The sequence below is a fragment of the Tetrao urogallus genome (assembly GCF_951394365.1).
Source record: "Tetrao urogallus genome assembly, chromosome: 5".
In the NCBI taxonomy this organism is placed as follows: domain Eukaryota; kingdom Metazoa; phylum Chordata; class Aves; order Galliformes; family Phasianidae; genus Tetrao; species Tetrao urogallus.
Window position 1 is genome coordinate 30,021,089 of NC_136818.1, and position 15,159 is coordinate 30,036,247.

A 15,159-nucleotide genomic window follows, 5' to 3' on the forward strand; every position below is an offset into this window, starting at 1 on the left:
TACTGGAATATTTAAGGACAGACACCAGGAAAGCCTTCCACAGCAGGTGCGGTTATTTAGCAAACATTATCCTTGAGGTAGGAGATGTGGCTTTTGAGTGCTGTATGGCTGCACGCTATTTCCTACTGCTCCTTGCTGAGACCAAGGAAAGAGTTTGCCTTCATCTTGCTTGATACAGCTTCATTTTGTGGACTCCATGCTTCTATCAACGTGATATAATTCTCTTCAAGGATTCTGTGTTGGTCAGCTTCTGATCCTCCTCTGAAAGAGATCCAGCAAGGAGTTTGGTGTGGAATAGATTATTTAAATAGGATCTGCATAGCCATAATCTTTTCCATTCCTGTAGGCAGTGAAACTAGATAATGACTCAGAGAAAGTACTCTCAGACAGGTTTCTGTAACACCCTCCTCCAAGCTAGAGCCCTGTGCTGGGTGTCCATGGCTGGCTGCAGCGTGCTTTGCCTGGATGACTGGGTCTTGCATTGCACTGTAAGCCAGAATTCAGAGTGCATTGGAAAACTTCAGCTGCTTGGGAAGAGGGAGTCCAGCACTGTGAAATCTGTTCAGACTGCAGCATCCCTCTGGGTCTTTTCACCATGGAAAGAATGCTGAATTTGCACTGCTTTGCCCTGCTGTGAAGTGAGAAGAGATGGAAGAGCAACAAGAAATGCAAGAGAGAAATGCAAGACATCGTTGGGTAAGAGGGCAGGAGTCTTTGTGTTACCCTGCTCCTCAAACATTCTGTTAAGTATCACAGTGAGGCAGAGAATCAGTGCCTGATGTAGCCTGCCCAAGCCCAGTGCTGTCACGTGCTTGCTGTCCCGCTTCTGTTGTTTCTTCTGCTCTGCCGCAGATCCTGTTTGATTTCTCAGCTGCTAAGCCAGGGAGACATGATGTTTCCCAGTGATGCAGCAAAGGTGAATTTGTTCCTATAACCTGCTCTTCTATTCCATATTCTGCTTTGCACATTTTTTCTGGGGCCTGTTTTTGTGTTCTGTGACAATCTCAGAAGATGCTGGCAAGGACCTGAGCCAGAAAACTACGTCCCAGCTTGCATTGCTGCCGCACTGCCTGCCTCTTAACCTGCTGCAGAGCCTCGCTTTCTTCCATGTGCTTTAGATACCCAGATGTTCTTCCTGCTTCCCTGTCCCTGGCACCATCTTACCTTATGGCAAGAGGAAGAACTTGCTTCAGTGTTGATTCAATCCAGAATCAACAGCTGGAACTTCACATCTAATGATTTCCCAATCACTGTGTGCACATCAGTCCTATTTTTCCCTATCCTGCATGGCATGTTTGACTTGAAGGTCTGCAGTGTCTCTCCTTGAGGAAATTCAGTAACATACAGTGCCTTACACTTTCTTAGCTCCTGCCTGACTGCCTCTCCTTCATCTCTGGGAGAGAGCAGGGATGTTTTGACCCTTTCTTTCCTTCAGCTGTCTGCAGACTCCCAGTACCCAGATGGCAGCATGTTTTGTAGCTGTGGTGATTGAAATATCTCCTGGAAGTATTCCTGGATTGACAGGATCCCCTTTTTCCTGTGGGAAGGGCTGTGAGGAGCCAGTGGAGCCACATCCCTGGCCTGCTAGCTTCTTGCTGTTTCTGGTTTGCAGCACTGACTTTACAGCAGAAAGGCAGCCTCTCCTTGTTGCAGCAGCAGCAGCCATTGGGGTTGACTTTTAAATACAAGCTTTTTGAGATCAGAAGCATTCAATGGTGTTACAGACTCACCTACAGATCTGCCACATGCTGACATCACGCTACAGGTGGGTTATGCCAGCCTGGAGATGCCAAGGAGCAGAGGCAGCAAGGAATCCTGAGAAGCAATACTAAGTCATAACAACGATCCCATGTGGGGAGAAGGGAAGCTGGTGCATAAGGTGGTGAGCCTTGGCAGCATTGTCAACTAATCTCCTGCCACTGCCCATATGGAGACTACCACCTTGGATAAATGTCATTCTGTGGCCAGAAGTCCTGCAGCAGTGCTGTGTGCAGGAACCTCTCCTGTTCTCATCTGCTTGCTGCGCTGTTAGTCCCAGCATCCTGAGCAGGTGTGAGGAGTGTGGTACTGCCTGTCTGCAGCTGGTAGCCATGGCCTTGGCTCCTGGTCAGGGCAATGAGAGCAGAGGGAACATGCGTTTGAACTTGTTTTGCTCCTTTCTCCTTGCGTGCTCTTCTGACTAAGGGGGGGTTGCTACTGGATCAGCAGCACCTTCTTGCAGGAAACGGTGCATATGTTCAAGTTTACATGCACAGTGTTCTTTTGATAAAAAAATAAAACTATTTTGGTACCATTTCCTTGGTGACTATATGTCTTACGGTTGGTGTTGCTGCCTCTAGTTCTGTATCTACCCATTCTGCTCTCAGTTGACTCAGTTTTACAGCACGAGCATTTCCCCCAATCACTTCCTCAGACCCATGCTTTCTCACCAAGTGGAATCGGCACTGAGCCCCACATGGGATGTCGCACATTACCCCAGTGCTCCCTCCTGCTCTCAGCTTTTATGACACAACACATTGAGCCACTGCTATCTTCAGTCTTTATTTGTGTAAAGTATTTGACCTACATTAGATAAAAAGTGAGGACCACCAGTTCCACAGCAAAGGGCTCAAAACAGTCACACAACAATCAGAAATTAACTGCTGGCTGTAGTAAAATGCTCCTGGAAAGTCATATTTCAGGAGAGCAGGAGCCTGAGTGATAACTTCAGAGTGAAGAACCAGATGAAGAGGACTGCTGCTGTGAAGTCAGGCCTAGCTTGATGCAGGGCAAGCACAGCATCCTTGTGTCACCTGTCTTGGAGCCAGGAGCTCCTTGCTGCAGCCCCAGCAGGGACAGGGTATGAGGAGCAGGCCACCTTCACTGTAGCAGGGCACAGGGCACCCAGTAAAGGCTCGGGGCTGGCCTCCAAGTTGGAGCAGGCATCAGGAGGGACTTAGGGAGTGGGGCAAAGAGGAAAGCAGAAGACATCACTTTGGGGGTTTCCTATGGGGAAGAGTGGTTTTGGGGGTTCACCTGGTCCCCAAGCTTATGGCTGTCTAGGCAACCCATAAAGCTACCAAGTCCATTAAGGCACAAAAATGTAAACATGGGTGCTGTCCAGGGTGTCCGGTGAGCAATTCAAGTACCGGTGGCTCTGTGGTCCCCTGCCATCCTGCCAAAGTGCCAGGACCCACAGCTTTGCTGTCCTACATCACCTCCTGCTTGCTGGTGGTTTCAGGGCCACCTTGGGGGGGAATCCTCGCTGCAACAAGGAGGAGATGTTGGTGGGCACTGGGTACCCAGAGATGAAGTGGGAGGGGCACAAGGTGCGGCTCACCTGGGGCAGGACTGGGATGGCACATGGCTGGAATGAAAGTGCCAGGGGCTTGGCAGGTGGAGCTGGTGGCAGTGGTTCTCCTGCTGCCATATTGCAGGGCTGGTAAGGGTGGCAAGGGGTGAGAGAAGTGAGGTGGCTGCCCATGCGGCACCAGCCAGAACTCGCTCCCAGCACCAGCACCTTGGGGCAGGTGGTAGCTACCTGTTTGGTCTTCAGAGCTGGCAAAGGCTTGGTGGGTGGCTTCGGCTTCTCCTGAGGGCCGGAGAAGAAAGGCTTAAGTCCCTCATCCACATACCAGGGAGGGACCTGAGCATGTGACAGCGGCCTGGCTTTGGGGCAGAGTCCTGCACTGGGAAGCAAGACACCACTGCCCACAAGACAAGGACATCACATCCAGGGCATGAGATCTCTCAGACTGAAAGGCCGCCCCACTGGAAATCCCACTCTGGGGCCCCACACCATGCTCTTACCTGCAGGAGAGGGCAGCTGGGCACAAGGGGCCGGGCATTGCGTGGGGCTGCCGTAGTACTGAGCAGCCTGGGGCTGCCGATGGCACAGCGGGACAGCTGGTGTGGCCGGGTGCCTTCCTGAAAGAGCGGGTTGGTGAGGCCGGTGGCAGGTCTGCTGGAGATCCTCCTGTGGGACAAAGGGCCAACAGGCAACAGCATTGCCCTCAGCTCAGCTTGCACAGCCATGTCTTCACTCCCCTATAGGGCTCCTTACCCTTTCTGGAAGTACTTCTTCCCCTTGCCTCTGAGCAGCACAATGCCTCCACCGATCAGGATACTGGACAGCACCAGCACAGCCAGCACAGCTGCCAGGACCGTGCTGCTGCCACCTGCAGAGAGCCGGTCAGCATTGGGATGGGCTTTCCTGTTCTAGGGATGCCCAGTGGGACCCTGATGCCACATCTCAGCAGAAGACATTACCTGCCGTGAGCTCCAAAACTTTGTGCTGGCAGTATGGTGGTGCCCACCCCAGCTCACAGTGGCACTCCCGTTTGTGATTGCACACCTGAAGCACAGAGGACAGTCTGGGCATGGGAGCCATTTCCCAGCAAGGGGTCAGAAGGAGCCCTGCTAATGTTAGCCGCAATCAGGCACAACTTACCCCGTGGCCACTGCACTTAGCTGAGCAGTTCTTGTTGCCATAGACCAGGAGGTTCTGGCAGCGCCCAGCATAGCAGACCTGTGAATGAGCAAGGGGCTGTAAGTGTGGCCCTGTGGCTGGAAGCCACCCCCACCTCCTCAATGCATCCCTTCAGGGCTCACCATCTCCTCTCCACACTTGGTGCCAGTGGGCACCAGCTGGAGGCTGCCTGTCATCTCATTGGCATCATTGCTATCAAGGGCTGCTTTACACTTGAAGCGGCCAAAGGAGAATGTGAAGAAGCCGCTGCCAAGGACGGGGCTGCTGGTGTCACTCATGCATAGCAGCGTGCCACACTTCACATCCCTGTGAGCAGAGCAGTGTCAGTCCTGCGGAACCTTGGTTGGCCCCCAGGGCTAGTGATGGAAACAAGAACAGCCACCTTGCTCCTTACTTGGGGCTGCAGGGCTTCCTCCCAGACTCTGTCATGCAGTGAAGGTTGCGATCCTGCCTGCTGTTGTGCTTGAAGCATTCATCAGGAGCCACCTGAGCAGCTGCAGGAAGCACAGAGCAAGAGGGTCACACAGAGCCAGAGCTGCAGCAAGCCAATGGTAGTCCGTCCCCACACCAGGTCCTGCCTGGCCCTGGCCCCTCCCAGAGTCACCACACCACCTCCATGGATGTGGCACAGTGCAGAGTTGCAGCACGTGGGGTGAGGACATGGTGCTACCTGCGCCCCAGAGCAGGCGGCACTGCTCTGCATGCGAGGGGCAGGCCCCATTGTAGCAGTAGCCGCGGCCACCCTGGCAGGGGATGCCATTCTCCTGGAAGACGTCCTCTGGACACTCGGAGCTGAGGCCGGTGCAGTGCTCGGGAAGGTCACAGTCATTTTTGCTGGCCCGACACAGAACACCAGCAGCCTTCACCTGCATAGAAAGTGGGACTGTCACCTCCCACCTCAGATGTTGACTGTCTGCACAGCCTGCGCAATGACCGAAAGCAACACTTCGCCCAGAATTGCTGGGTTTGGACAGGCAGCGGTCCTCAGGCTCTCCTGGCACACCAGGAAGGCCCCAAGGACCCCACGTAGTACCTTGCAGTCTTGGCAGCAGTCGCCTCGTGCGCACTCTGCCCCCTCTCTCAGCTGGCACGTGGTGGCATTGCAACAGCGGTCAGAGCAGTCCTGTGAGGCACACAGGGAGACAGGGATGGGCATGGCCCTCTCAGCCTCCCTGCCCTTCCTCAGCAGTCAAAAATCTCACTCCATCTCAGTGAGCCTGGGCCTGGTGATACATTAGCAGCCATGGGTCTGGGCCCCTGCAGGCACAGTTCTGGAGACTTAAATGAGCTCTCGCACAAAGTGATTTTGATGAAGGAATCACCCTGGAGCCTATTTCCTGCTTACTATAAGCCAGGTCTTGAGAAGATGAAGCCAAAAAGGCTTGATTTTGAGCTGACACAGCCAAGCAGGTTCCAAAGGAAGAGGAGCTGTACGGAGCCTACATTGGTGAGACCACAGAGAGCTGACAAGTCTCGGTTTTGTTTCAGCTGCAAGATCCAGAGGGAAAACCCCATTGCCACAAATCCATGCTGCAGAGGAAGAAAGCCTTCCCAAACATCCCTTGAAAGATTCTCTCCTTCATTTCGGGGAGCTGCCATGTCAGCATGTGCTGAGGGCAGGGTAGCCACAACAGGCATGAAATGGTTCCAAGTCCAACCACAAGGCAAATGCACAGCATTGCTCTGGTCCAAGACACAGCAGCATCACCTCACTGCCTGTCTGGGGACCCATCAGGGACACAAACATCTTCTGTATGGATCACTGCCTTCCCCCAGTTCAGGATGTGCAGATGTGTGGGTCACATCTCCTTCTTTGGGATGTCCCAAAACTGTGCAAAATGGGGCACGCACCTGCATTAACAAACACCTTCCTCAAGTTATTCTTCAGCACAAACACAAGGAGACAGGAAAGGTCAGTCAGGAAGCCTTGCAAAGCGCAGTGGCAGGAAAGAACCAAGCACCACCCTCCCCAAGTCTGAGCGATGGTGCCTCAGATCCCTCTAAGCTCCCAGACTGTACCTCTGGCCTGCCACAGTCACACTCCTCTCCCCGCTCTACAAACTGGTTCCCGCACACTGGCTCCCCATACAGCTCGTCTGCTCCAGGGACATTCAGCAAGCAGCCAGTCTTGGGGTCTTCAAGGAACTGCCACATGTCCTGCTCACTGCAGGTGCTGAAGAGTCTGGGGTAAGCCAAGCTGGAGGGGCACAAAACCAGGCAGTCATGAGAAGAGCTGGATGACCAACGGACCAGACTGCAGCTGAAGAACCCTTAGCAGATGCATATCTAGCTTCAAAGTCAGAGACAAAAATAGTGAATATTCCTTCGGACCTGACCATCCCACGAGCTTCACTTCAGCTCTCATCAACACAATGCTGGAGAATATCTGGAAATACTGCAACCCAGGGCTGCTCTTTACTCTTTTTTCACACTTTCCCCTTCACTCACCTGATCTTAGCTGCCATAACACATCCTCCACTCCCTTTGCTGACAGGACAGTGGCAGTCAGCAATGTCTTCGTCATGAGACATTCCCAGGTTGTGCCCCATCTCATGAGCCATGGTGGACGCAGCACCGATAGGATCCATGCTGTGGTCCTATGGAAGAAGCAGCCAAACATGGTGCAGATGGCTCTTCTCTTGGGCCTCCTGAGGCTTTTTTAGATGTTTTCTGCTGGGCCTTGCTGCTGCCTGCAATTCGTTCCATGCCAAGGGAGAATCATAGAACCATACAATGGTTTGGGTCAGAAGGGACCTTACAGACCATCTGGTTCCAACCCCTGCCATGGGCAGGGTCACCTTCCACTAGACAAGGGTGCCCAAATTCTCATCTAGCCTGGCCTTGAACACCTCCAGGGATGGGGCACCCACAGCTTCACTGGACAACCTGTTCCTGCAGGACAACTGGGGGACCAGACCCAGACAGCATGGGTTCATGAAAGGCAGGTCCTGCTTGACCAACCTCATCTCCTATGATTGAGTGACCCGCCTGGCAGATGAGGGAAAGGTTGTTGATGTGATGTACCTGGACTTCAGCAAAGCCTTCAATTACTGTCTCCCACAGTATCTTCCTTAAGAAGCTGGCATCATGTGGCTTGGACAGATACACTCTTTGCCGGGCAAAGAACTGGATGGAAGGCTGGGCCCAGAAAGTGGTGGTGAATGGAGTTAAATCCAGCTGGTGACTGGTAACGATTGGTGATCCACAGGTGTCAGTACCAGGCCTGTTCTGTTCAGTATCCTTATTGCTGATCTGAACAAGGGCACTGAGTGCACTCTCAGTAGGTCTGCAGATAAGTTGGAAGGAAGTGTTGATCTGCCTGAGGGTAGGAAGATGTAGAGGGATCTGGACAGGCTGGATCACTGGGCTGAGGCCTGCTGTATGAGCTTTATGCCAGGTGCTGGGTCCTGGGCAGAGTGGCTGGTAAGCTGGGTGGAGGTGGAGATCTGGGGATGTTAGTCGACAGTCAGCTGAACATGAGCCAGCAGTATGCCTAAGTGACAAAGAAGGCCAGTGACATCCTGACTTGCATCAGAAATCATGCAGCTATCAGGAGCAGGTGGTGATCATTCCCCTGCTCTCACCACTGGTGAGGCTGCACCTTGAGTGCTGTGTTCATTTTTTAGCCCCTCACTACAAGAAAGACATTGAGGCCCTTGAACGTGTTCAGAGAAGGGCATCTGTGAGGGGTCTGGAGCACGGGTCTTAAGGGGAGGGCCTTGTTTAGCCTCAAGAAGAGGAGGTCCTCATTGCCCTCTACAGCTGCCTGAAGGGAGGTTGTGGTGAGATGGGTAACTGGCAATACGACTAGAGGGAATGGCCTCAAGTTGCACCAGGAGAGGTTCAGGTTGGATGTTAGTAGAATTTCTTCTCCGAAAGTGGGTCAGATGCTGGAATGGGTTGCCTATGGAGATGATGGAGTCACCATCCCTGGAGGTGTTCAAGAAACATTAAAATGTCATATTATGTGACATGTTTTAGTGGGGAAATATCAGTGGTAGATGGACATCTTCAAGGTCTTTTCCAACCTTGTTGATTCCATGATTCTATTATTTTATAATTCCAGTGCCATATTTTTATAGTGAATAATCTCTTTTTAATATCTAATCTAATGCTCCCCTCTTTTAGTTCAAAGCTATTCTCCTTGCCCTATCACTACACACCCTGATAAAAAAGTCCCTCCCAAGCTCCCCTGTAGCTTGATTTAACTAATGAAAGGCTTCTGTGAGGTCTCCCCAAAGCCTTCTCTTCTCTAGACTGAGATAACTGAAGACAAAATCTGGCCCCACAGCCTCTGAAGACCACCAAACTCGTCTTACAGGGGCATAAGTCAGTAGAGATACAGCAACTATATTCAAATACTGCTCTCCATTTGTTCCTATGGCCAATTGTTCATGCTCCACCAAAGGGATTAGGAGCACAACCAAACTGATCAAGTAGCAATTGCGAATCAAGTCTTATGGTCATCTGACAGGTGGTGGGAGAAACCTCCTGTCTACAGAGCAGCTCTTGGAGGCTCCTGATGGCTCAGATCCAGCAGATCCCTCATGGCATGCACCCAGGTGGCAGGACCCACCTGACTGACACCGCCCGAGTCCCTGGTGCACACAGCAAGCTTCTTTGCCAGCCCTACGGTCGTGTCATGGAAGTCTATACCCCTGCAGGAAGGAAACATGACCATGGGCATGGAATCCATCCACTAGTAGGGCTGCAGGGAAGGTCTACCATCCAACCTCCTTACGTGATCAGCTGGACATTGTCGTGCTGCTTCCTCTTCAGTAGGTCTGTCTCCCGCCAGCGAAGGAAGTTCTCCAGTGTCTCCTCTGCCTTGCGACTGACAGTGATTTTGTCCCTGTTGCTCCACACCTCTAAGCCAGTCAAGGCCACACGCAAGCCAAGAGGTTGATAAAGCTGCAAGGGGATACAGTCCAGAGGATCCAAGCTGCACAGCAGAGTGAAGATCCCACCCTCCCTTTGGGACCTGTCAGCAATCCCAGGTCACCCTAGCCACGCAACAACAGCCTTTGAACTTTGAGGGCTGAGGGTTCTCTCTGAGGGAGAGCTGACCTACTTCTAATGCCCACTTTGCATAGCCCATCAGTTGCCGGACACTCTGCTCCGTGGTTGCCCACTTCACAGTGTGAGGCTGGCTTCATTCCAGTCCTCTCCCAAAGCTTTGACCAGTGAGCACAGTCCTATATTGGCCCTGGGGACTCTGGGCTCACCTTGTCAACATGGTTGACGATTTCCTTCATGCGGTTCTGCACCCTGCGCAAGTCCTTGTACTTCCTGAACTAGGGGAAGGACACAGAGAGGTTCCCAGATCAGTTCCACCTCCCAACAGCTGCAGAAGAGAGTGGAAACCCATGCCCACCCTCTCTTACCTCCTCATTGTCCACAACCAGGACCAGCTCCACATATCGAGGCCCTCTGTGCAAGCGGGCTGATTTCTGGAAGTGAAGATGGAAGTGAGCATAGGGAAAGATTCGGGGAAAGATCCCTGTCACTGACCCTCCCATGAGATTTGTTCTAGCACTATACAAGGCCAGGAGCTCTTCTAGATCTGCTTTCTAATATTGTTTTGCCCAGGTGTTTCAGACATCTTCCAACATAACAGGAAAAGTCCCAGACTGCTACAGCTGCAAGGCAAGAGAGAGGTCCTGTGAGTCCCTGCATGGGTACATGCAGGTCCATGGGTCAGTGTAAGGAGAGAGGAGCATGGCCCAATTCCTCTCCCAACTTCGCTGGCTATAGCACTCTCACAAACTCAGCTACAGTGAGAAAAATCAGTGCAATCCCTAACCCAGCGATAGAGCTTCAGGGGTGCAGCAATCTTGGGGTCGTGGTCATACTCCAATGCAGCCTCCAGGCAGGCAATGCGTTTCATGCGCAGGTGGGATGCTCTGTACACTGCATGCTGGCCATCCTCATGCTCATCCAGAGGTTTCAGCAGGAAGATGGTCTCATTCACCCGGAAAAAGCCACTGCCAAGAGAGAGGACAGTTGTAAGGCCAGGGTGCAGACAATCTGGCAGAAACAGGCAGATGCCATGCACCCCCCTTGCAGGAGACCCTTTCCTGTTTATCTGCTTCCCACTGAATCCATGGAGGTCAGCACAGTGGTACCTAGGGTCAATTAGGGCTTTTTTTCACCTTTTCCTCACTCCTGTTTTGTCACAGGTCCTACCTGAGCCCACTACAGGTGCTGATGCTTGCTGCAGAGTTGGCATGCCCCTCAACATGGCCTTGGTAAAAGCAGTGGTCCTGCAACCCGGAAAAGAGGCATGTAAAACGGTGGTCTTCTATAATGGAGTGACTATGTTTTCTGTGATTTCTATGACTGCAATAGCAGACAAAGGAAGAGCAACTGGTCATCTGTTCAACTTTCTGTATGGCTTTTGGTACAATCCCCCACAACACTCCTGCCTCTAAGTTAGAGAGATAGAAGTTTAATGGAGGGATTACTTGGTGGATGAGGAATTGACTGAGTTTGGATTACATCCAAAGAGTTGCAGTCAGTGGTTGAACATCCAAATGGAGACAATGGAGGGACAAGTGGTGTCCCTCAGGGATTCACACTGGGACTGAACCAATACTATTTAATATCTTCATCAGTGACATGAGCAGTGAGATTCTGAGCATACGCTCAGAACGTTTACAGATGACACCAAGCTGTGCGGTGTTGGAGGAAGGAATGCCATGCAGAGACACCTGGAGAGCCTCAAGACGTGGGCCTGTGTGAACTTCACGTTCAACCAGGCCATGTGCCATGTCCTGCACCTGGGCTGAGGTACCTGTAGCTCATCACCAGGGAATGTAATGATAGGACAAGAGGTAACAGCTTTAAACAAACAGAAGGAAAGTTTGCATTAGGCATCAGGAAGGAATTATTCATCTAGAAGGTGGTGAGATCCTGGCGCACACTGCCCAGAGAAGCTGGTTGCCCTATCCCTGGAGGTGCTCAAGGCCAGGTTGGCAACTTGGTTTAGTGGCAGATGTTCCTGCCCATAGCAGGGATGTAGAGTGGGTCCCACCTCAGCCCACTAGCCCCAACAACATAAGAAGCGCTATGCTTCCTCCACATCACTGCCAGTACCTTTCTTGCCCCAAAAACTCATTTTCCAGAAGTGACTCCAGCCCCATACCTGGACATCTGGCTTCACCGTGACCTCAGTGCCGTCAGCCAGATAATGCGTCTCAGTGTAATGCTGTCCCAGCAGCTCCCTGCAGACCCAGACAGGGATGTCAGCAGCAGCTCCAGCTTCGGAGACAGGATGTAAAGTGCTACTCCAGACCTCTCAGGTGGGGATTGTGCCAGCTCAGTGCCATTGCAGCTGCACTCACCTGTTCTTCTTCAGGTGCAGCAGGTAGTCCCTGCCCTCAGCACGGACACTGTAGAGGACACGTTCCAGGTAGGTGCTCTGTGTGAGACAAAACAGCAGCACAAACCCTCTGTCACAAGGAACTAAGGCACAGAAGAGAGGATCCTGTTGCCCTGATCTCAATCCTGAACATGAATGACATGGGATCTACAGGCAGCCCACTGGTGAGGAGCTACAGGACAAGGAGCCACGCTTCTCCCCGGCTGCATGCAAGCTCATTCAGCAAAGATACAGGAAATCAGGCTGAAGGAAAGTACGCAGGCAATAATGCAAATCTCCAGCACATCCTGAGCTGGCGGGCAGGTCACAGCCATGGATTGGAGTCAGCAGGGCTTGCTTCCCGTGGCTGACTTACAGCTGCAGCTGGCTGCACCAGAAACTGGGGTTTCAGCTCCTTTTTTGGGACTGAGCTCAGCGCTTACTCATAGGCTGAACCACAAAGCTCTTCAACTGCATTCACCAGCAGACTTCCTTATCTCTAGCTGATCTGACTTGCCACCTCATGGTTAGAAAGCAACATGATTTGGTCTGTTGTCTGCTACTGAGAGCAAAGCTCAGCTTCCTGTGTGTCAGTTCTCCCAGTGGCACCGCAGTGCCAGCAGAAGGGACTTCAGAACATCACCCTATGGTTGTTGAGACCTTGGCATTCACTCAATCCCATGGAGATGCCACATATCCCTGGGGCTGCTCCATGCGCCCTTCTGGGATGAGACAAGCATTCCTCCTGAGTGAGGTGTTCAGCTTAGCCTCGGGCGACAGCATCTATCATCATTACCACCATCATCACCGCCACCACCCCCAGGGACTCTGCAGGAAGCAGAGGTCATGAAAGTTGTCCAAATTCTTCTCTCATAAGCAGCGTCCCTATGTGCAGTGGCCACAGAATGGGGCTTTGCTGTTCTTGGCAGCTCCTGGGGCTCTCAGGAATCACAGAGGAACTGGGAAGGGGCCAGTGGGGCAGTGCAGCTGCAACAGCCATGGGATAGGGCAGGGGGGAAGGTCTCCTTCAGGGGGGAAGGCCTCCTTCACCATCCCCATCCTTCTCCAGACCCCTTTCACATGGGGAAGCAGGGGACCACAGCAGGGTGCAAAGCTGCCCGCCAGCACAGATGGTGTCTTAAAATAGCATCACTCATCTCGTGGACATGTTTGATTTTCTAGAGCAGGAAAAGCAGATGATTTTGGGGAGTGGCTTTTGGAGCTGCTTTATCAATAAGGGTCTGAATCATGGAGAAACCTGCTGTAAAAAAATGAATGTCCCAGACCTCTAATTGGGTGCTGAAGGCTTCTGTTCTACAACACAAATCTTCACTTCTACCTGAATTTCACTTCTTTCAAGGCAATGAAGAATGGCTATCTTGGGTCATGGCCATCGTCATCAAAATGCCAAATCTCCAGAGTGAAACCCCATTCCCTCCCCTAGACTACAAGCTTTCTGAAAAAATAGCACTTGTTTTCTTCCATGTGGGCTGCTGAGACTCTCTGATTCTTATTTCCCATTCCCAAGGGAACGAAGAAACGACTTCAGCAAACACAGCAAGAAAATGGCTTACCGGGACGGCCAGGCTCTGCACATTCCTGCTTAATGACAGACCAGATGTCACAGGATCAGTGACCACAAGGGGTGCCCACGACACAAAACGGCCCAAAGAAAGCGTCCAGCATCACCCTCCCTAACAGTTCTCTGCTCTCCACTCCCGTTTTGGCCAGAAACAATCCGGAAAAGATGTTACAACTTCCATGCAATACAATGCAGCAAACCCCAAAACTTCATCCAGTATGGATATGGCAAACAGGAGCTGGTTTCACATTCTGCTCTCCACTCATCGAATCCCACCGCCCTCCCTCCTTCCCTCCTCCCTCGCCCCCCCCAAGCACGCTGCAAGGCCGTGAGGGAAGCTGCACTGAGGCGGTACTGGGATGAAAATTTGAGATGCGGTGCTGCCGGGTTTGGGCTACGGCATTGCTCAGGTCTGGGCACAGGTCTGCTGGAGTGGGGGCACAGCGCTGCTGGGCGCAGCCCCACTGGTGCTATGTTTGGGGCGCAGCGCTACTCACCGGTGACACGGAGAGATCCCTCTTTGCCCGGGGCACCGGTACGCGCCACGGCACCGTCGTCTCGAACCGCTCGACGTGGGCCAGCTCCTCCCGCAGCCCCGCGCCGACTCCTGGGGAACCCGAAGGGCAGAGCTGCGGTGGGGGAGACGCGGCAGCCCCTTGCCTCCCCACTCCAGCCCTCACAGCACCCAATCATAACAGCGGCATCCACCCGCGACGGCACCCTCCGCGGGGGAGGCTGCCGGGGGCCCCCGAGCACTCACCGCGGCCCAGCAGCAGCCCCAGCAGCAGCCCCAGCAGCAGCCGGAGGACGGCGAGCGGCGGGGCCATGGCTCTACTCCCTCCGCTACTCAGCTCCGCGCCGCATCCCCCGCCCGGCGTGTGACTCACCCACGGCCGCGGAACGGGGCGGAACGGGACGGGACGGGCCGCCTCCGGTGAGGAGTGCGGGGCGGAGCGGGGACAGAGGGGTCTCGGGGCGACTGAGGGAGCTGTGGGCCGCGGGGGCCATCTGGAAGGACTGAAGGGGGTCCTTGGTGCACCGAGGGGGGTCGTGGCGCCGCCGGGGGTTGTCCTCGAAGTACCAGGGGGTGTCCCGGGTCACTGTGAGGCTCTGCAGGGCATTTAGGAGGTGACCAGAAGGTGCCGGGGGGCCGGGAGAGACCCGCTTGATTCTGGGGCGATGGGGTGGGATGCACAGGGCTCAGCACTCAGGGACGTGCACATCACCGTTGGCAGATGGCAGAGAATGCACACAGGTCCTGGCTCTCAGATTTCATCCACTGCTTCTGTTGGACCCTATGATGCGAAACCTTGGGCAGGGTCCCCTGAGGGTTCAGCTGCTGCTTCCTCCTTATCTGCAGAGATAACGCAGAGCTTTCGATGCTTTTGTTGTGTTCTAGGGCCAAAACCAGCTGGGAAAATGAGGATATTGTGAAGGCTCTAATCCGTGTAGGATCCCTTTATTGGGACCACCTGTGTTGACCTGGGGCTGTGCAGCAAGACTAGTAGAGGACACAGCCCTGCTGCAGGCACAGGAGTGCTGGGACTCAATGGAGAGTCATAGCTCAGCCCTGGGAGAGTGGAGTGGGGATCCCTGTACTGTTCTGTCCAACCACACCCACACCTGAAATGAGCAAATGCCCATTTGGACAGCGCAGTTCTGGGCAGCTGAAGTTGTGTCAGCATGCCTCACACTGGGGACACTGGAGGCAGGACACAGCACCTTTTGAGATTAGGATACGTGTGTAAA

The 15,159-nt window shown here is 53.3% G+C and overlaps 1 protein-coding gene across 1 annotated transcript; it reads right to left on the reverse strand.

The window, feature by feature from the left end:
• Positions 1 to 3,193: 3,193 nt before the first annotated feature.
• ADAM8 (ADAM metallopeptidase domain 8) lies at positions 3,194 to 14,237 on the reverse strand (the record flags this gene model as incomplete). Its single annotated transcript, XM_079536294.1, has 23 exons — positions 3,194 to 3,244; positions 3,320 to 3,418; positions 3,500 to 3,571; positions 3,790 to 3,955; positions 4,043 to 4,157; positions 4,249 to 4,333; positions 4,430 to 4,507; positions 4,591 to 4,774; positions 4,863 to 4,962; positions 5,139 to 5,334; positions 5,502 to 5,591; positions 6,488 to 6,665; positions 6,917 to 7,065; positions 9,045 to 9,126; positions 9,210 to 9,379; positions 9,694 to 9,762; positions 9,853 to 9,918; positions 10,272 to 10,452; positions 10,655 to 10,731; positions 11,613 to 11,691; positions 11,812 to 11,888; positions 13,908 to 14,017; positions 14,171 to 14,237. The coding sequence occupies 23 exons, from the start codon at positions 14,235 to 14,237 to the stop codon at positions 3,194 to 3,196; spliced, it is 2,541 nt and encodes an 846-aa protein (XP_079392420.1).
• Positions 14,238 to 15,159: the final 922 nt, after the last annotated feature.